General features: G+C 38.7%; 2 protein-coding genes across 3 annotated transcripts; both read right to left on the reverse strand.

The window, feature by feature from the left end:
* Positions 1-1,392: 1,392 nt before the first annotated feature.
* LOC135216865 (uncharacterized) lies at positions 1,393-9,972 on the reverse strand. Of its 2 annotated transcripts, none has more exons than XM_064252389.1 (3): positions 9,675-9,972; positions 9,133-9,237; positions 1,393-2,092 (listed from the first exon to the last, which is right to left on the reverse strand). In XM_064252389.1, the coding sequence occupies exons 1-3, from the start codon at positions 9,936-9,938 to the stop codon at positions 2,045-2,047; spliced, it is 417 nt and encodes a 138-aa protein (XP_064108459.1). In that variant the 5' UTR covers positions 9,939-9,972; the 3' UTR covers positions 1,393-2,044. The 2 variants fall into 2 exon arrangements, with proteins under 2 accessions (XP_064108459.1, XP_064108453.1); XM_064252383.1 differs by lacking the exon at positions 1,393-2,092 and adding an exon at positions 2,105-2,548.
* Positions 9,973-9,982: 10 nt separating this feature from the next.
* On the reverse strand, positions 9,983-10,369 carry LOC135211551 (E3 ubiquitin-protein ligase trim-21-like). The gene has a single exon (XM_064244855.1). The coding sequence runs from the start codon at positions 10,367-10,369 to the stop codon at positions 9,983-9,985; it is 387 nt and encodes a 128-aa protein (XP_064100925.1).
* Between the last annotated feature and the right edge of the window lie 12,365 nt (positions 10,370-22,734).

Consider the following 22,734-nt stretch of genomic DNA (forward strand, 5'->3'; position numbering starts at 1 on the left):
TTCAATGAATACAGTTTCTGAAAGGGGTCATAAGAAGGTAATTAATGAGAGGCCCTGCAAAGGTAGATTATTCTAGCAGTAACATATATTGGTGAGACGTTCAGCCTGTGGGAGGCGCTAGACTTCCCACTGAGTGATAGGACACTATGCTTTCTATTGGACATTTTTTTACTGAAAATTGTCCATATGCACTGTGTGGAGGTTTATTATATCTGGAAAGCGATTGGGAGACGAGTTCTCCTTCTTTTTATGTTATATGCTTTTATATGTTTATGCCTTTCTATTTTCTCGTATGTATGCAGTTAAATTTATATTATTTATTAAAGATGTAACGTTTGTTTTATTCCTGAGATGGTATTGTTTAGGTCACGTGATAAAGGCATTTTTGACATGTAGCTATGACTTTGGTCATGACAGACTTTGACATTATCTTTGAGGTACTCAAAATAATGAATATCAAATGCATTTTAAGAGTCTGAGAGACTCAATTTTCCATTTGCTTATTTGCTAGAAATGAGGATCGTCATGACCTTAACTTTTTTAATTCATGTTTTTGTTAAGTCAAGTTTGGGAGTAAAACTTGTAATTTTGGTAGATCTTGAGTTTCGTTTAGCCTTAGCTTAATTTATACTATGATTTGAGAGTCGGAGAATAGGAACTACTCAGGAGAGTCAGGCGCACAGGTTGGTGATTTTAGGTAGGTGTTTTCTTTTGATCTTTGACATTGAGATTCGGTGACAGAAGAAAAAAGAGAGGATAAGACATATTATAAAACAGGGTATTATCATGACAGCTTTTAACTGTTCTGCACAAACTCTCTTCTCTACAGTATGTCCTCAACACTATTAATATTGCCTCCCAATCCATTAAACTTTTTCTTGGTCTATGTCTGCCACGTACAAATGTTTTTCTTTGTCATTCATCTTCGCATTCAGTCACTGGTACAGTCACTCTTTTATATTTTTCAAAACTAATTAGCCACAGATGCATGAATATGTCAAGATTCATCTCACTCTTTTTAACTTTCGTTTCTGGACTACACACATTCAGCCTCATATTACAGAACTTTCCGTTGCCGCTCTTGAATCTCTCCAGACAACCCTTGCGCAAACGTCCTTGCCTTCTTTCACTTGTTCCCAGAGTTTCCAGATATTACTACAGCTATCTCTTCCTAGCTTTACATCTTTGGTTATTTCATGTTAGAATAACAGGTGTAGTATTTTCTTTAAAAAAAACATAAAACAAATCATAGCTTGTTTGCTCAGAGATATTTACAAAAGACAAAAGTTCTAATGAAACGCGATTTTGCACTGTGTTATGAAAGAAAGCTTTTAGCTGTTCTGCCCTTTCACTTAGAAAGTCTTATTTGATAGGGTTAATAACACCCAGGCATTACTCATACAATCTTTAATAGTAGCATTTATTCTAAAATACATAAAGTTCGTGTTAACCAAATTTTAAACAGATAAAAAATAATTGCTACAATAAGATTCCTTCCCATGTTCAGTCACCACAGACAAGAAAAACAAATACTTTTATTCACAACGGGTGGCACAGACTAGGTCAAATTAGTCTGCAAACGTTACTGACATTCAAAATCAAGAGCAAAGGGCATGATTAAGTCCTAAATGATCATATAGCACTCGTGAACAGTTATTCGATGAGTAGTCTCAGAACATCAAATAGTTCTCGTCTCACAAGTTATGGTATAGCGAATACTACAGCACTATTTTGACCCTTTTGTCAATTGGCTCTGTTCTTTGAGTGACTTCAGATTTATTCTCCTCTTTGCATATTCTTCCTCATCCTTGCCATGCCTGGTAATTCCTTATTGAATGACTTGCTATATCCAAAATCTGTTGCTTTTTTTCAAGCAAATACGTCATAATGCTGTTGCTCATCACTGGAGAAATGACAGTATCATGAACTGAAGCACCCAACATCGGCAACTTCTCCGCAAACAAAGACCTCAACATTCTGCTGTTGCCCGTTAAGAAGACAACTGCCCTCTGAACTGCACTGACAAACCTCTGTAACTTTTTTTCTACCATATACCCCATGCTCCTGTTGGTCCACTGTAAGTGAACATTTTCTGAAAGAGTGCGAAAGCCAATTATATTTCAAAAGCTTCAATAGTTTTCTTTAATGATAAAACTATGGTCATGATTTAATAAATATCAATTCTTCGCTCCACATATAACTCAGAGAGATTAATTTTGTTATTACACCTAAAAAGTATAATTTATGTATGTGAGTTTGGTGCCTGATAGCTGAAATTTTTAATGAAGCAGAATCAGAGAGAACAGGGGATGGCTTGTCATGCATGTGGTGCGAAAAAGCAATATAGGAAAGAAACTATGGTGACGATGAAGGAAATATGGGTTTCATACAATTCCTTCCTTCCTTCATTCCTCCCTTATTTGTATACCCCATACATTCAATGGCAGTTTGCCAAAGTAAATTTTGTTCTCGGGTGAATCTCACCTCTTACAATCATTTCAACCATAGGAAAATAAGAGTTGCATGTAAAACAAATGCTATAGCCTTCCTGAAATACAAAAGAAGAAATAGAGAGTTAGAAATGTGACAGGGGAAAACCAGGTGAGACAGAGTGAAGACGCATCAAGGTGAAGGCCTTATAGTGTGGAGGCCAATGTAACAGATTGGGATTCTCGTTGGTTTTGCATGTTAATTTTTTGCAACTATGATGAATGCATTCTTAGCTATATCAGGAAGTGGAAAAATTATGTTGCCATTTTTTCTCTGGACCTTTTTGTACCCTTAGCACAGTGCCAAAGCAGAAAGATCATTTTAACCCAATGCATGGTATTAATCCCATTTTGTTTCAGAGTGTGGGGTGCCAGAATATTACTTTTTGTTTCCCCTGAAGTGTTTCTGACATATAATCAATCTGAATTAACAGTGTCTTCATTACAGAATGCCTGTGTATCCCTGTTTATGGTCACAAGCTAACATCTTATTTAACTCTGCAGTCAAGCCCCATTCAGCACGTAATACCGAGATCTAATTTTCTTCTCTCCAGGAAGATGCAATGATAATCCACATCAGAAAACTTTTGCATGATTTATATTCACCCCAGGGGAGGTCCTAATTTTGTGTGGCAGATTGAAGTGCATGGGCCATTACAGTGTAGGAGCGATCACACAAGATGGAGCCTAGTATCAAAAAGAAACCACAGCCGGAAACTGATTTCAAGGACCTGGTGTCTGAACCATCAGAGGAAGCCTACTCAAAGTTCCTTTGGTTTGTGCATGAAAGAGGAAAGTATGGAGATGCTGACTTTGTGCAGATCAGTGGATGATTACATGGGTACACTGCATCTGGTCTGAAAGACTTGAAAGCAAAATGGCACCAAAAATGTTATAGCTCTACCTGTCACAGTGGTCACCTTGAAAGTGCCAAGGCCTTCTTCTGCAGCTACAAGTGCACTAAAGTCTAATGAGTGTTCAACTTTTCACTTTACACGCTCAGCAACATCTCCTTACAATGCAAAGCTGTGTTTCTTCTGCCAAGGAGACAGGAAGGAGCTGCTTCATTAGGTGTGTACGTTCTGTGCAGGAAAAAAATTGCAAAGGGCTGTTGATGAAAGCAAGAATCAAACTTGGAAGGTGCAGCCAAGTGCTGCCATCACTGAGGACGATGCTCGTGCTATTAATGTCAAGTACCATCTCTCATGCTGGGTTAAGAATGTCCAACGTGGTGCAAACAGCAGCAGTGAAGAGAAAGTGCATGCACAGCAAGAAGCTAATGTTGGCAAAGTAGTCTCAGACATTATGTTTGTCAGCCTAGTTCGCAACCTACTCCAGGCTGGAGAAGTTCTCACTATGACAGACCTTAAGTCTGCCTACTCTGATATGCTTGAATCCAATTGTGTACATATACAACCATCTACACAAGATATCAAGGAGAAGATCACCTCTCACATTGAAGATGTTTACTTTATGAAATCAAAAAGACAAAATGAGTCAGACCGTGTGTTCACAACAGCTGTCCGGGATGCTGCTGTGGAAGATGCCTACAGAAAGTGACATTAAACAACTGTTTAAAAGTCCTTCTCTACTTCGAGCTGCCATTATTGATAAAAACAAGCACCCATGGGAATTCAAGGGAGAACTGACCAATGAAGATGCTGAACAACATGTGCCAACTGCACTCTATGCCTTCATCCACTGGTTGGTTGCAGGACCAGATGCAAAAATAGAAACTGACACAGTCGGTTTTGCCACCGTTGATCGCGAGGCTCTGACCATTAGTCAGTACATCATGTATTGCTTCAAGTCAAAGCGCCAAGTCACTTACAAGCCAAAACAACCAGATGCCCCATTCCGCCACCGTTTAGAATGGCCACAATTGCTCTTTGTTGGTATTGTAGACCATCAGTCCACTAGAAGCAAGAAGCTCCTTGAATTCCTGCATGGGTTTGGCCTCTCTATAGATTACACAAGGAGGCAATCCAGGAACAAGGAGCATATTTTCCATCAGCAATGTGCAAGGGGACATTAATTTTCTTTGCCATTGACAACAGTGACTTCAATGAGGACACACCAGATGGGAAGAGGATCCTACATGCGACGGCCACAGCATTGTATCAACACAAAATGCCTTCAACTGAGCTATAAAACACAAGTAGGAAGTTGAGACTGAATAACCTATAAGCCAAGGATCACTCTCTGAAGTGCCTGACTGACTCAGATTTCATCAGCTGCCGTCCACCTAATGCACAAGCAGCTGAAGGTACCATCTTTGCTGGATACCATCCTGGAGCAAATGTAGAAGCAATCGAACCCTAATTTCAAAGGCAATCATGCACACAACTGAGGCCAGGCACATTGAAGTCATGGATGTTATTACTTCAAATGATCAAAATGATGTTCAAGCTATGGATATCAGTCCACTAGATCAGCAGGCTCCAGAATATGTTCAAGCCATGGATATCAACCAACCTGTAGTTCCCTCTGAATCACTGGAGCCTACTCTCACAGGCTGTGTTGTTAAGTCAACAGCCAGGCAAGATCCAGAACAATCGGCATGTCAATGGAGTGGTAGTGGCAAATGCCATAACATACCTACCTGGGCAGCCTACAACTTACTCCTATCATCTGGAAAACCTTTGACAGAGGTCAGTGCCTGGCCTTTGATAGCTGCACCTGCCCATGAATGGCAAACACTAATCACAGTCTTGAAACAGACACAAAAAGTCAATTGCATGGTTATGGGACCTGACAGAAAAACAGTTATCACACTGGACATGGCCCTATATGAACAAGCCAAGCAGCTTGAGATGACAAGGGATGATTGCAAGGGCAAGTGGGTGCTCCGATTTGGTGAGATGCACACTGTGATGGCTGCACTGCTGGCAGCTGCGAATGCCATTGAAGACAGTGGGCTTGACGAAGCTTGGAGTGAAGCTGACATTTATGGACCCAACACAACAAGACAGATCCTAGAAGGCAAGCATATGAAAAGAGCTTTGGAGGCACACATGACAACAGTCCAGGCCCTCTCTGATCTCTATGTGAAAGAATTCTTTGAAAATCATCCTAATCTGAAGGGGCCATGTGTACAGACAGCACAGCACCTTGACCAAAGTTGTGTCCAACACTTGCAGTATGAGATGTTGAAGGGGCAACTAAATGTGCTTACTGTACTTGATTCCCAAAGGGTACTGAAAATGATGGCTGAGTTTGATAAGAAGATGAGCACACAAAGTCCACTATTCAAGTTTGTGCAGACTTACATGAGAATGGTATTACTCATATATACATTTATCCGTGCCACTCAAGATGGTCTTAGGGAGCTACATCTTTCATCCCTTGATGCTCTGTGCAAGTACTTTTTTGCTTATGATAAACAGAAGTATGCCAGGCTGGTTCCACTTTACCTAGCAGAGATGACAGCCCTTCAAATCACAGATCCAGACATACATAAAAGTTTATGGATGGTGAGTGGTGAACTCCTACCATGCACTGACAAAAGCAAGCTGATGACTGTACTTGAGAACCTGCCAAGAAAAATTAGTGTTGATCGGCAAGAAGAGAATATCACCAACACAATTCCCTTGACACCAAGAAAGGCAACTGTGATTGATGGAATGGTAATTGTTCAGGCAATGGGGAAACCACCTTCAGTGAAGACCTGTGCTCAATGGGCTGACCACTTCATAACAACAATAGACAGCAAATGCAGTGAATATGATGAGCTCCATTTAGTCTTTGACTGTTATGATCTTCCTACGTCACTGAAAGAGGCCACAGGAGAAAGATGACAGGGAAGTAAACCGGCAATTGCTTAGACAATACACCAATTGGCAAGGAAAATAGTTCAAATTCGCAAAGGAGTCCTATATTTTTTGTGAAGAGAAAGGTAAAGGTCTTGGATTACATGGCGAGCAACTCTTACAGCTTTGCTAAAGGGCTTTGGGAAAACTCCAGACCAACATTGAAAGGATTTCAGGAGTACTCATATTGGAACTGATATGAATTATGAATGGTCCATGTTTTTCCTTTTCAGGCTATTTGACCGTTGGTATGACAGTATGACTTGATCCCAGTTGAAGTATGGAACGCATTAGGAGACGAAGGAGTAAAAATCCTTTATCTTGTGGTGAGATTATAGATCAAGAGAGGATACCAGAATATAGTGGAGGAAAAGTAAATTGATACTGTTTTTCAAAGGCAAGGGGGATGTTTAAGAATGTGACAATTATAGAGGTATCAAACTGCGGTTCCATACCTTGACTATAATAAAAAGAATGATAGATGATGGACAGAGAGAGGAAGTGGAAATAAGGAGAGAACAACTGGGATTTATGAAAGGAGTTGGAACAATAGATGGTATTTTCTGTCTGAGAAGTTAGAGAGAAGCAGAATGACTTACACATGGTGTTTATAGACCTTGAAAAGGCCTATAACAGAGTTCTGAGGCAGGATATTTAGAGGAGTGTGAAGGAGAAGATAGCCTTGGAGAAGTATGAAAGATGAATCTGGTGATGTATCTCAATGTATATACCAGAGTGAGGAGCAGTGTTTGAGAGGATGAAGGATTTGAAGTAATGGTTGGATTACATAAGAGATCAATGCTTTGCCCATATATTTTCAACATCGTGATGGATAGCATGACGGGGGAGGTAAGAAAGACAGTGCCATGGAGAACATTATATGGTATAATGTTGTGTGCAGAGGAGGGAGGTTCTGGAGGGGAACCTGGAGAGGAAGAGAATAGCACTAGAGGATAGAGGAATGAGGATAAGTAGGTCAAAAACAAGATATATGTGTATCACTATTGAGGAGGATGGCAGGGAGTGTATAAGGTTGAATGGAGAAGAAATAATGAGAGTAGTCAAGTTCAAATACTTGGGGTCTATATTAGAGGCTGATGGAAGAATTGATGAAGTAAAACATCAGATACAAGAAGGTTGGAGCTATTAGAGCGGTTCCTCTGGAGTCCTTTATGACAAAAGGGTGCTATTAAGAGTAAAGAGCAATTTCCATAAGTCAGTGGTAAGACCAGCCAGCCATGCTATGTGGTACAGAAGCAGCAAGTATGACTAAGACAGGAGAGAAGAAAATGGATGGACATAGCAGAGATGTGAATGTTAAGATGGATGTTGAGTGTAACAAGGGAATATAGAATTAGGGATGAGCATATCAGACGGTTAACGAGGATGGTTGAAATATCAAAGAAAGTGCAGGAGGAGAGACTGAAATGGTACAGATGCCTACTGAGAAAGGAGGAAGACAGTATTGGAAGACATGGTATGGAGATGGAAGAACAAGGTAGAAGACGAGGGAGACCAAGAAAGAGATGGAGGGACTATATGAGGGAGGACTTGAGAAAGAGTGGACTTGACAGAGCAGAAGTGGATCATCCAAAATGGTGACCACCATATAGAAACTGGACTAAGACGAAAAGAAAAAGATGGGAAAGGTAACACACTTTTGCTGGGCAATACTCAAGAATAATGGAAGTGAGGTTATTTGGTGACTATATAGGAGTCTTATGCCCACAAATACAAGTGGCTTAACATTCATTGACAAATCTCAAGGACATATTAGCAGCTTTATCAAATTATTATTCACATAGAACACTGGCGTATGGTATCAGGACCTACAGTTTGGTATTATGATTCATGTTTTGCATCTGTGACATGTTTGTTTTGTTACTGATAGTGGTGGAATTTGTAAAACAGAGGGGAAGTTAAAGCTGTTTGCTCAGGTAACATTCAAGTACATGTTATTCAACATGTTTCTGGTTTAGTTAATGATATGGTGGTATATCTGAATCTGACCACTATAGGATTATCTCTTAAGTATGAAATAAAAATATTCAGTATTTCAAAGTTAGAAAAACATCATATAGGATACCTAAAGGTTTGCAGAAGTATTTCTTATAATATTTAATCCGACTTTAACAAATGTGACATTCTCCTATGAAGCCCTTAATTATTCTGGTACAACCCCTCATTGCTTAAACTGATAGGCAAATGATAATATGGAATCGATAACCTGGGGTTTTTCAAAAGGTCCATGCACAACCCTCTGGTTAGGTTGGAAGGGTTAGCTTTATTGTACATCTATTCATTTGGCACATTTTCATTTGTTCAATCCATAACCATCAGTTTCCTGCTGTAATCCTCTTTTTTTGCTAATTATAAAGCTTGTTCCTTTGGGTTAATTTGTAGTGGAATTTATTCTGAATGAGAGAATGACCCATGATATTGAGGCTGGAAAGCCAATCACGGGGTGATCCAGTGCTTAAGACTATGGAAAGTGGGCCATAGAGTGCTTTGACAACAAAAGAAAGAGATTCAGAAAATAAGATTAAATACAAAGATCTAAAAAAGAAAACACATTAGTTAAGAAGTAATATTGTGAGGCGTTGAACAGCAAGATAGAAGAAAGGAAGCAGGATTGGATGTAAAGTAAAAGGCTAAAAGTGGTTGCAGCTAGAGGGTCAAACGACACTGAAAAAGCTAATTTTATTAGCTGTAATCATCCCGATATTATTGTACTTCATAGCAACTCCCCCTTTTATAGTGGCCATTCGGAAAGTTTAATAAAAAAAATGTCTTTTAATATAAATGAAACACCTGTCCATAAATTCTAAACTTACTTCATTGAGACTGTTCAAAAATTCCACCTCTTCTTCTTCCAGTGTTACGCATGATGACAAAGCTCCGCTTATGACAGTCAAGTTGCGCTTACGCCTCTCTGCCAACTGCATAAATCGTCATTTAAGAAATGGCAGATTTTCTCTCCGAGATATTAATACTCAAAACTGTAATATCTGAGATAATTAAGGTAAAGTTTATGCAAATCTACTTCCTTTACAATATCTGAGCTTCATATATTTTTATCCAATTACTATCGAAGAAATTACAAAATAATTTATTTACTTATTGAAGAATTAACATGATAACCAGAAAATTATGTGTTACCGATAAATTCAGTTGTAATATATAAAGAAAACATTATGTATGGTGCATATTTTAAAATTTCATTCCATAAATGAAATGATAAAAATAAGGTAGTATTATATTACAATGAATAAAACAAAATTCTTTATCCTCATTCCACAAGAAACTTAGTAAACGACAAATAAGAATTATGAATGGCTGAAACCATAGAAATGAAAAGTTATCATACTCCACTCACCTTGGTTATTATTTTAGTGTGGGTCTTATATCGATTTACTAACACCTTCCCTTTCATTAGCTCATCCTTTCGTTTGTAATTGCTTTTCTCCGTTTCGTCCAGTAACTGAAATGCTGAGATGAAATCCCCAGTTGGCTTCAAGTTGCTTTGCATCTCTTCCAGCTCAAGCTGTCTTCCTTTACTCTCGGAGAGGATACTCTTGAATGTCTTATTCACTTCTTGGATGTATCTGACCAGATCTTCATTAGTTTTCTTAGTTTCCATCAAGTCTCTTCCAATTTCGTTATCTATCTTTCTATTTGAGACTATTAGTAGCTTTCTAGTCTTGCATTTTTTTCCATTAAGTTTTCAATATCACTACAAGTCATTTTGTTTTCACGACAAATTTTTTCGATGTCATTTTCAATAACCGTGAACCATTCTTCAAAAGCCCTTTTCTTCCTCATTTCAGGTAAAGGACCCTCACTGGTCTCTTCTAATCTTTTGACATATTTCAGCATATCAAGCAAGGCGAAATTAGGGCTAAAGGACTTTGTAGATGTACCACTGAAAGCCTGACGACAGAAGGGACAGGACTTTGTGCCTTTATCGATGAGGCCCACGATGCAGGTTGCACAGATAGAGTGGGAACAAGGGAGCAGGAGAGGACAATGCTCTTCCTCGTCTAGAACTTCATGACAGATGCCGCACTCCATTGGTGGATGAGAGGTCTGGCGATGGCAATTAAAATAGCATTTGAACAACGTAAAGAAGTTCTCGAAAGTAATTTTATCTACCTCTTAGGCATAACTTTACCAATTGAGCGGGGAGGTGATGTTTTCACTAGCAATTTAACGGAAACGGCCGTATGTGACATAGAAGGACCTAAAAAAAAAAAAAGATTGTGCATTTCACAACCGGATGAAGATAATTTGGCATTTCTATTTTTTTTAAGAAACCCTTCAATTCTGACTTAATTTCCCCACAAACTGTAATCATATTTTGAGAGCTGATGAATATGTCTTCTAGCATTCACAAATACACTTCTCTCGGTTATGAAAGATTGTTGACACAATTGCAGTTACACCTACACAAAAAATCAGAATTTCTCTGCGGTGTCCGAGCTTCACAGCTGGCTAAATTTTTTACTTTGGCGGTAGTTTATTACCTGCTTAATTTACATGTAGGTACCATGTTTGTAAGTTTGAAAATAAGAAGTCAAAGTCCAAGCAGTGCATTGTGCACTGTGAATCATTTCAAAGTTGACCACAGGTACTATCAAATGTTAAAAGTTAACTATTACCACAGTGCCTAGCTATGTAATTTCAAAATACATTAGTAATAGTTGTGATGGCATCAATTTATGAAAACGCAGCAACTGTACAAGGGATTGTTATCACTGGGCAAATATTCGAATGGATTATTCGTACATATGAGAGATTTAGATCATCCAATTAACTAGAGTCAAGCAAGAGCCTTAATCCCATGTAATGACACAGTTAAAAGGAATATAATTGAATCTTGTTTCAACAAATCAAATAATGGAAATGTTCTAAATTTAAGTCTTGGTTTGTTTAAACTCGATGCCTTTATAATGAAAAAAAGTTGTAGATGAATATAAGCAACAGAATTAATATATTCAGTTTTTACATGTTTTGGACCATATGGATACTTTGTAAATTCGGTGAGGGTTAAATCTAGGATTAGGTTTGTGACCGTGAGAAATGCTACAGCCACTTCTTTGGCCGTTTTGTTTCTAAGAGGGAATTTTTCCACTTTCCTCGTTAGTTCATCTATTACTACCAATAAATACTTGTGGTCATACCTTGATCCACAAAAATTTCCCAATATATCCATGCGTATTCTCTGAAAAGGTCTACTTGGTATCGGATACGACCCTGAAAAGGTGTACTTGGTATCGGATACGACCCTAATTTGCAAGAAGTTACCCTCTCGGGTTTACAAGTGTTGCACAATATATACTTTTTCACATAATTTTCCATATCTGTCCACGTATTTTTCCAAATATACTTATTACGCATCTCATTATACTTTATTCCCAATTAGCAACATTTTAAAATGAACCAAGCTTGATACTATTGCAAAAGCTTCCTTATCTACAGTAGCTATTAATCTTTCATTACTGCCCTTTGTTCTAAATTGCCTGCTATAATTACCTATTGGATGGAATATTCCTTCAAATTTTTGCATAAGGCAAGCACCTATACCCTCCTGACTGGCATCAGTCACTATTGTGAAAGTTATCTGAAATACAGAAATTTCAGTACTGGGCGATTCATTAATGCGTTCTAAACTCTCTGAAAAGCTGCTTGTTGCGGTTCTCCCCAATTAAGTTTAATATCTTCCCACAAGACATCTGTTAAAGGAGCTGCTATGTTAGAAAAACCTCTCACGAATCAACGGAAGAATGACGCCATCCCCAGGAATGACCTAATTTGCTTCTTTGTTTTTGGGACAGGATAATCTGCAATTGCTTTGACTTTATCGTCATTTACTCTAACCCCATCTTTAGATATGACATGACCTAAATATGCAATTTGCTTCTTCAAGAAGGAACACTTCGCTTGCTTAATTTTCAATCCTGCTAACCTAAATCTCCTAAGTACTTCCCTAAGCACTTCCATGTGATGCTCGATCGAGTCTGTTGCAATCAATATATCCTCCATGCACACAAAGACATTTTTACCTAATAGCCCGTGCAAAACTGTGTTCACTAACCTCATAAAAGTCATAGAACTACCTGACAAACCAATAGGCATCTTCGTATATTCAAAATGTCCCTTGGGCACTGGAAAAGCTGTATATTCCATACTGTTTTTACTAAGAGGAACTTGCAAAAATTCCTGTGTGAGGTCAATCGATGTATATATTCTACGTCCCTCAATTTCTACAAAAAGGTCTGGTATGCACGCGACTGGATAGTGGTCAGGGATTGTTTTCTCATTCAAGCATCTTCGTAATATTGACGCATACCCGGACAGAGCCATCCTTAGGCACTGCCAACAAGGGAAAGTTGTGCGAGGATGCAGTAGGTCTAGTAATTCCTTCCTTTTCCCATTTACTGACCTCTTTCTCTGGCTGTTCTCTGATTTTGAAAGGTATGTGCTATGCAGGAATAAGAATGGGTTTTGTCCCTTCTCCTAGATTCACCTTATGTACTAACACATTAGTCACTCCTAACTTATCCCTCTTTTAAAGCCACAGTATCTCCAAATTCAGCCAAAAGTTCGCTTACTGCTTCTATGTGCTCTTTACAGTCTGCGTTAGCTATGTTCTCTTTAAAGATTTACTTCCTTATTTGCATTTCTGCTTCTGAAAACTCAGTTTTTCCCTCTACAATAACCAGTGAACCACCATCACTACTCCAATCTTGGAGGTCTACCACATAAGTGCTCCCCTGAGATACTTCCTAACTGTATCATTGCAATTTAACAGTTCTACCCATGTAACCCCAGTATTTCATACTCATTATCACCACTGTTATTTCTTATACCACCACTATTAATGCCGCCAAATTATCACCACTGTGATAACCAATTTCCCCGGTATAATCACCAATATCACGGATATAACCACCATTATCACTGCCAATATTACCACCATTTTCACCCATATTAACCTCAGAATCCTCTTCTATCTCATTTCCACGTATATCCACATATAGGAATGAAAACACCCGGTATCACAACTGTTATACCACTATCACCTGTATGGACCGATATCCTGTGTCTCCTGCATGCAGGATGGCCCAGCAAAAGTCTGTTGCACAACATAACCTCTTTCATAACCAAAAATGGACCTATTAACGCTCTATCACCCAGAGTAAACCATATTCTTATAAACCCTATGGGCTTGCACATCACACACCATCTCTGTTGAGGGTTTTAAAGGGTATTGGGAAAACATGGACTGAAATACATCATGGTCCAACAAATTCATGGACAACCCCTTGGCAATGAAAATTGGGACCTTTACATCCCTAACTGTCCCTTTACTATCGGCCTGGGCTCTGGGGCATCCCCCATGAGACCACAATGGCACATGCAAATCATCTGTACCCTTTAGTTGACTGGCTTTCCAGAAATTTCGCCGATCTCTTTGCCCCTTTGAGTAACTTGCCTGGGAAGCTCTCATATTATAACTTCTGGATTTCTGAGGTGTGGGTCTTGAATCCCTCCGTTTCTGAGACGGACAAGACTGCCATAAGTGATCTTCACCTTTTCATATTCCGCAATATTTGAGTCTACATACTTTCTCTGTGTACTCTGCTTTATTGCAATTGAAACAATGCAACTGCTGTTGCCCTTGATCCATAAATATCTCTTATATTCCACTTTTGCACACAAACAGGGAAAAGGAAAATTTGAATCTCCTTGTGTTGTATTTCTTGGGCCGGTCCCATTAAAAGATGGGACATTTGGACACGTGTTTCTGAATTTGGGAATAAATCAGTTCCTCAATTGATGTGGGTTCAATCTTTTCATCAAAGCTATCTACAATGGCATCTGGGACGTCAGGTATTAATTTCTGAAAGTTGTTAAGTGAGATATTATTCCCATTTACCCGTGTGGTCTTTTTCAATCTCTGTATCCATTCTCCTGCTGAGTCAAAAAGTTGAGAACTGTACTCAACTTGGTTTTTTTTTACCTCTCCTAATCTTGTAAAAACCTCTTAGGTTTCTCAATATATCTCTGTGTTCCTTTGTTCCATAGGCTGCCCTCGGAAATGCTTTTAATTCGGTCCATGATCATCATTTTGTGTATTGGAAACTACAGCAGCAATAGGCCAAATCCCCTTTATTGAAATCTAACAAGGCTTTTGCCTCTGTGAATGCCTCTGCATCATTTTTAATTTCCTTGGTGTTTAAGTAGTTATTCACTCCCTCAATAAAGATTTGCACTGGCTGGGACAGAACAGCCAACTCCTACACTTATATTCGTAATTTTATGCAACAAAGTATGATTATTGTTGCCGGCTTCGGCCATTTTGTCTTCTATAGAGGGACGTATAATTCAGGATTCGCCCTGATCTCAATAACATCGATATATTTATCACCACACGAATTACCAACACAAAAGTAATAATGTATCATTTACCCACCGAAAAGATGAAAATATATATACCATTATTTCTCCAAGTAAATGTTTCTCGAGTCTGCAGGAGGAGATCTCCACAATCATTTCACAGTCAAGGTTATCAGCTGATCAAATTTGTGTCAACAGAAAACAGGAAGATGAGAGAAAGAAAATGAGATACGGACCTTTGCCTCTCACCCTTTATTTACTGACTTTGCACAATTCCCCAGCCCACACTACATCTTACATCTTTTCATATACAACAAATGGAACACGTCGTGCTGTATATTGCAATTAACAACGAACCACAGAAAAATAAGGATGAAACACACCTGTGAGCAAATTGTTGACATCTATTATATATTTGGCAATGTGTGTATGTGTGTATGTATGTATGTATGTATGACTGGTATGGGTGCCTGGGCCGTCGGTCTGATGGGACTGAGATTTGGACAGGAGATGGGTTTCCATCCCGGGAAGGTCGAGATCTACGTTCGGGAGCCTGGAAACCCCCAGGAGCCCGGGCTCCCAAAATTTCTACTTCCCCCCCTCCGAAGGGTGAGAAGGGATTCCCTGAAAGAGCTGGGTCTGCCCGTGAAACGGGGCTGGCTATGCCAGTAGACTTAGTTACTTTACAAATTTATGCATACATATGAATTATCATTTGGAAAAGAATACTATAGGGTAAGCACCAATGTCATCAAAGAGGGTGGTTTTACAAGGGGGTTGACAGAGAGAGAAAATGAGAGGGGAGAAAGTGACAGAGAGTAGATGGGGTGTTAGGGAGAAGAAAGAGGAAAAAAGAGAGAGAGAGAGAGAGAGAGAGAGAGAGAGAGAGAGAGAGAGAGAGTTGGTATTACTGAGACAAAAGACGGTAAGAGACAGTGATTGTTGGACAGAGAAAGAGAGAGTTAGAGAAAGGAATAAGAGGGAGAGGAAAAGAGAGAGAGAGAGAGAGAGAGAAAGAGTAAGAGAGTTGAGGGGGTGTTAGGGAGGAGAAAGATGGAAAAAGTGAGAGAGGGAGAGAGAAAGACAGACAGACAGAGAAGAGCAGTTGTTTGGAGACAGAGAGACAGACAGAGAGACAGAGAGTTGGTATTAGTGAGAAGAAAGAGTGAAAGGGACAGTGATGGTTGGAGACAGAAAGAGAGTCAGAAAAAGGAATTTTCTCTTTTATTTCTTTTCCATTTCGGTGTCAAGCGCCTTCAGTTCCCAGTCAGGTTGGCTTTTGCCATGACTATCAATAAAGCCCAGGACAGTCTCTCAGAGTGGCTGGCATCAACTTGGAGCAACCTTGCTTTTCTCACGGGCAGCTTTATGTGGCATGCTCAAGAGTGGGCTCTCCGGAACGCCTGTTCATTTTGTCACCAAAGGAAAAACCAAATAACATAGTCTACCAAAAGGCTTTTGGTGAATTGGAATCTCTCTGCCAACATCAAGAAATTTTCTTTCCATATATGTTTATGATGCTTCATTTTGATATTCCTTTTCAAGGATGTTGTTTGTTTTGTCAGATTTGCATTCCTCACAATTCAGGCCGTGGTACTGTATTCAATTGAGATGTTCACGCTAAACATTCATGAACTTAGGAACCTTCATCAAGCATTCAATATTCTCTCTCTCTCTCTCTCTCTCTCTCTCTCTCTCTCTCTCTCTCTCTCTCAGCATTCGTATAAAATGGTCTAAAAATCAATGCAGCATCAGCACAAAGGTGCTGCTTAACCAATCTGACACCATTGCAGACTTCATCACCAAAACCTAAAACCTAAAACCTAAAAAAATGGGACGAGGTTTCTTCGACACAATTGAGTTTTCTGTACAGCGCACAATGATGTGTACAACTTTCCTTTGCTGCTCATAATACGCTCACCCTTGGTCCATGAAACTTTCAGCCAAGTACAGTGGTGGCATACGTTGTTAGCACCTATAGCGGTGCCTTAAATAGAATGAAAACTAATAAGGCTAGTAGTAGTAGAGGTAGGAGTAATAGAAGTAGCAGTAGTAGTAGCACCATTCTAATGTGGACACATTTATTTAGAAGAAAGCGTGGTAAAAAACTAATTGACCCTGTCTAATAAAGAGAGAGAAGTCACAATCTGGTAACGTAACCTACCATGAACGACTACGGCGAGCTGGCAACTCTAGCTAGATCAAGTTATTAGATCTAGGGTAAAACCAAACTCCGAGTTACAAAAATAATCTTTATTTCCCCTAAAAAGAACTAACATAAAAAGCAAGGAATATGTATTAGAAATCCCAAATACATAAAACAATCACTCAAAGAATGATCATCTTGATTAAAAAATGTCGCATACCATCTCTTTATATAAAACCCATCAGTTCAATAACTCTTTCTATTTTCGAAAAACTAAGATGTAAAAGTGTCGGTCAGAGAATTCATTGTATGTAATGATATTCAAATCCATCGGTAACAGAAACCATAATTATCAGAAATAAAATAAAAAAATGGTTACACATAAAACGAAAATGTAATTAGGCAATTTTTTCTCACAGAACTTCGGCTTTTCTCAGGGCACCTGCAAATGTTCATGAGTTTAACAAAGTCTTTTACATTTTTGATAGAACTTCTGCACTTTCCTTCCGCACCTTGTTTCACTTCGTGTGATCTATCTTTCTAGAATAGCCGCTGTCCACCAACAGCATATTATATTACATTTTGAGAAGCTCCAGTGTTTGCACACGAACACACTACATTGTTCTAGAAGAGTCCATGAACGCACCTTGCTTGGCAAACGAACAGACACACACAGCTGCACTTTTCTGATGTCATGATCACATGATTTTCAACCAGCCAAGTCAACTTGTGAACCTGATGAGACTTGATAATGTTATGCTTGCATATGCTTTGCGTTGTTCAACTACCCAAGGTATTCGCCGACTTCTTGAAGCTTTTTCATAACACTCACGACTGTGCTGTTGCACATTCCAATCTGTTCGCGACAAAGTCCGTTGCACCCTAATTTTAATTATTATTGTTATTTGGAGTGCAGGTAACACTGCTCACCCACCAACTCAATCGAGTCACCTGCCATGCTAGGCCGGCACTAGTTCCAAGTTCCACTTAATTTATCCTGCCATATGATTCAAGGCAACTTCTGATGCTGGTGTCATCCTACCCTGTTGGCTACATCCAAATTTGACTGCCCCCGGCTACGCACATCATGGACATCATTATTGCCACCATAATGGCGATCACTGGAACTGTGTAACGTTTTGCAATGGAAAATTTGTACTCTTTGTCATCTTCCAATGGAGGAACTGTAAATGCCTCCTATGTTGCTGAACTTGACTATTCCGCAACTCCCAGGCAAGTGCTTCCTTTACCCACCTCCTAGAAATATCGTAAATCCCTGATTAGCCCCAGAAATCATCCTGAGACAACTCCATTGTTGATTTTTGGTCGCTGTAGTAGTAGTAATCTGCGACCTTGTCGCTCATGGTGAAGACCATACACCTGGCGCAGTAGCTCCTTAAGTTGTTTTCCGCTGTCACCACTTGGGAATTCTCTCAAGTCTTCGTGTGTCCGTGTTTCATCATGAACTAATTCTAATTCACACCCTGACCAGCCTACGAAAGTCTGTATATTCGTTATTAAAGAAAATCTTACTTTCACACACATATTTGTTATGAACTAACGCATCCAACCTGGAATTCCTCATTAAAATAAACACAGTCACTATCCACTGACCCTTTAAAAAAAAAAGTACTGGAAAAAGCTTTTATCACTAACTGACAACTCAACAATTAACTCCTTATCTGATAAGTACATCAACCAACAAAACACTAATGTTTATGCAACTAATCTCCAGCAAATATAAAGTTCGACCCCCCCCACCTCCCCCGCCATTTTATAACATGTCATCCAAAAAAAAAAAAACCTATGTAAAAAAAAAAAAAAAAAAAAAAAAAACTAACACCACTTAATCCCAGTTACAGATTTCACCTAATAAGAAAAATAATTCAAACTCCATCACCATATTACGAAACGTAGTTTACACACAAAAATTACCGCCACTGACCAATCAGTAGCAATCCATGCATAATCCTCTTAGATTCTTCACAACGGAATGTCATTTTCTGAAATGCCAGAAAGAAAAAAAACCCTATGGGTATCCAACGCAAGGAAAACATCAACAATAGTCTCATTTCGGATACCTCTCAACGTCATCCTCATCAAAAAACCTGTTTATTCAAAAAATTTGCAAACTGCCACATTCCCCTGTCTAACTAATCTCATAAACCCAGGAGTCACCATTAACCTCAAAATAAATCCTCACTAATACCACAAAAACACATTAATCCTCACTAACACCACAAAACCTCATTATTCCTCAAAAGGAAATCCTCGCTAACCTCTGATCAGCACTAGTACCTAAAAATATCTACCTTCATTATATAACGACCAATATAAAACGCCCTGCCTCAGCCTAAATACACTAAGCCACTTAAATACCACCAAAACATATAACACTAAAGAAAACCACTTCTGTGGGATATAACCTCAGAAAACTCTAACCACAAAATACCTTCCTAAAATCCTCAAAGTAACAACGATGAATATAATCTAATAAAACAGCAAACCTCCAGAACCCTCCAAAAATCATAATACCTCAATGAACCAGTGCTACGCAAAAAAACCAAAATGCCACCGATCACCGCTTCATTTGTTCATAAAACCCCAGATCACCATCAAAAATGATCCCCACCAAAAAACCATCACCACCAAAAATCAAATAATGCCAAACTTTCATCATCATCGCCAGTAACACCATAGTGTTCTCATATGACACCTTATTCCCCAGATAACTCCCCTAATATCTCTCAACTCCGCAGTATTTTTCCATATTGTGTCGCTCAAATTATTCCATTATTATAACAATTCAATAAGATATTTATGCTGAATCCCACAGTTGTACATAATAAGAAAAAGCAGTAAAAGAAGAAAAAGAAAAAAATAGTGTTATATAGGACTGAGTAACAAAAACATAAAACTCTACAGGTCTATGTCTTTTGTCATTTTCCCGTCTACGTGATCTTCGATATATGCTTAATTTAGACAGACCTAAAGGACCCTCAAATTTTGGACCCAACTTATAATTTAAATCATTTCTCACATTGACCTACAAGAACACATTATCCCCAACAGCAACTTTAACATCTTTAGCATTGCTTCTCTCCACCATTTCTTGTGTCTTCGACTCGAGATTGAGGCTGAGACAAGCATGTCTCTCTTTTGCTGAAGAGACTAATGACTTAATTGTATCCTCCCCACGAAAAGGTATAGGCAACAAATCAAACATGCCTCACGCTTGGCAACCAAATAATGCTTCGAATGTAGACATTTAAATAGAGTCACTGATCATAGTATTAATGTTATTCCTAAGTGTATGTATATATATATATATATATATATATATATATATATATATATATATATATATATATATATATATATATATATCAATTCCTATTGTTGCCACAAATTGTTTTCCGGAGAGCCCCGCGTACTTTTCTGTTTGCTCGTTCACACAACCCATTTGCTTTCGGTCTGTATGGAAGGCTTGCTACTTTCTGTATCCCCATAACTTCTGTCAGACACCCTACGGACCTAATTACAAATTCCCTACCATTTTCAATCAATAAGACCTCAGGTACCCCGTACCTACATATAAGACCATTGAAGAATGCAACAGCCATTTCTTCTGCTATTTTATACCTTAGTTGGGAAATTTCCACTACCCTCTCATTATATGTACTATATCTAAAACCACTGGAATTAGGACTTTCGGAATCACGATCTGTGTCGTATCCCCTTTACTTTCACTCGTCCTTAATTTATATTTAATTTTTCTAACCAACAGATTACTCTTGAATTCCAAACCTAAAAAATGAACGCTTTTTTGTCCACCAAAATTTCATCCTCATTTTGCCTTTGCTCTAAGAGACTGATATCCTACTGTATAGAATCACCAGTAAACACCCCAACTTCATATCCTTCCGTATCATAAGAACTTCTACTAGAGCATCCGCTATCGCATTAAGTCTGCTCTCTGTGTTTGAGATTTGGAGTGAAATCTCTAATTGTTAGGAACTTTCGAGCTCTTTAGGAGACAGATCTTGCTTATTAAAAAGATCAGATAATGGCTTTTGGTCTGTAAAAACTTCTACTTTATTCCCCATTAACAATATCTTGAAATGAAACACACTTGATACCACAACAAAGGCTACAGTAACCATTAACCTTTCATTGCTAGATTCCTGCTATAATAACCTATTGGATGGAATTTCCCTTCAGATTTCTGCTTAAGGCAAACACCTATACCCTCCTGACTGGCATCAGTCACAAGTGTGAAAGCTTCTCTGAAATCTGGAAATTTCAGAAATGGGGGATTCATTAATGCATCTTTAACTTTCTGAAAAGCTACCTGTTGCGGTTCCCCCCAAGAAAGCTTAATATCCTCCCACAAAACATCTGTTAAAGAAGCTTCCAAGATAGATAAGCCTTTCACATACCTTTTAAAAAACCCTGCCATCCCTAAGAATGACATAACTCCGTTCTTTGTCTTAGGAACAGGAAAATCTCCAATTGCTTTGACTTTATCGTCATTTACTCTAACTCTCTTTCTAGATATGAAGTGACCTAAATATGCAATCTTCCTCTTTAAGAAGTCACACTTGGCTAACTTGATTGTCAAACCCGCTAACCTTAGTTTCCTCAGAACTTACTTAAGCACTTCCATGTTATGCTTGATCGAATTAGTTGCAATCAGTATATCATCCATGTACACAGAGACATTCTTGCCTAATAGCCCATTCAAAACTGTGTTTACCAACCTCGTAAAAGTCATGGGACTACCTGATAAGCCAAAATGGATCTGTCTAAACTCGAAATGCCCCTTGGGTAATGAGAATGCGGTAAATTCCCGATTATCTTCACTAAGAGGAACCTGTAAAAATCCCTGCATAAGGTCTATTGAAGAATATATCCTACGTCCTCAAATTTCCATATAAAGGTCTGGTGTGCAGGCAACCCGATAACGGTCAGTAATTCTTTTCTCATTCAATTTCCGGATATCTACACATACTGGGACTGAACCGTCCTTAGGCACCACCAGCAATGGAAAGTTGTATTGGGACACACTGGTTCTAATAATTCCTTGCTCCTCCCATTTACTAACCTCTTTCTCTATCTGTTCTCTGATTTTGTAGGGTATGCAGTATGTGGGAATAAAGCTGGGTGTGGTCCCCTCTTTTAAATTCACCTTATGCTCTAACACTTTAGTCAGCCCTAAATTATCCCCGTTTAAAGCCACAATACCCTCAAATTCAGCCGAAACTTCGCTTAAAGTTTCTATATGCTCCATGTAATCTGCATTAGCTAAATGATCGCAAAAGATTGTCCTTATTATTTGCATTTCTACTTCTGAAAACTCGGTTTTCCATTTTACAATAGGCACTGACCCACTATCCTCACTCCAATCCTGGAAGTCTACTGCATAAGTATTCATCTGATACTTCCTAACTGTATCATTACAATTCAACAATTCCACCCATGTAACACCTGTGTTTGATACCTAGCTTACTGACAACACCTTTTAATTTTTTTCTATCCTCATTTATACACACCTCTTTGGGCATTTTCATTTCCTTCAACCTAACTTTCTCCATAGTCATTGTACTTGGATTTAAAATGGCACCCTCTGATAGCACCCCTTTGTATACACGACCGCCATATACAGCACCCTATTCACATGAACATCACCCATACTTATATAAGTATCCCCCACACCGTCAACCATAACCTCCATGTTATTATCTGCATCACCATTATTATCAATATCACCATTATTAATCATACACCTGCTGCCACCACCTGTTACAAGGGTCTAATTCACCCTGCCTAATAAAAGGAGAGAAATCACAACCTGTTAATGTAACCTACCTTGAACCACCACGACGAGCTG

The sequence above is a fragment of the Macrobrachium nipponense genome, chromosome 19, assembly GCF_015104395.2.
Source record: "Macrobrachium nipponense isolate FS-2020 chromosome 19, ASM1510439v2, whole genome shotgun sequence".
NCBI lineage: Eukaryota > Metazoa > Arthropoda > Malacostraca > Decapoda > Palaemonidae > Macrobrachium > Macrobrachium nipponense.

Bases quoted from the DNA above. Each gene is read 5' to 3' on its own strand.
- LOC135216865 (XM_064252383.1), bottom strand. From the start codon at position 9,938: ATGGAAACTAAGAAAACTAATGAAGATCTGGTCAGATACATCCAAGAA. The intron at 9,238-9,674 runs GTGAGTGGAGTA...CGATTTATGCAG, and splicing joins ACACTAAAATAATAACCAAG to TTGGCAGAGAGGCGTAAGCG. The intron at 2,549-9,132 runs GTAAGTTTAGAA...TTTGTATTTCAG, and splicing joins TTTTGAACAGTCTCAATGAA to GAAGGCTATAGCATTTGTTT.
- LOC135211551 (XM_064244855.1), bottom strand. From the start codon at position 10,369: ATGGAGTGCGGCATCTGTCATGAAGTTCTAGACGAGGAAGAGCATTGT.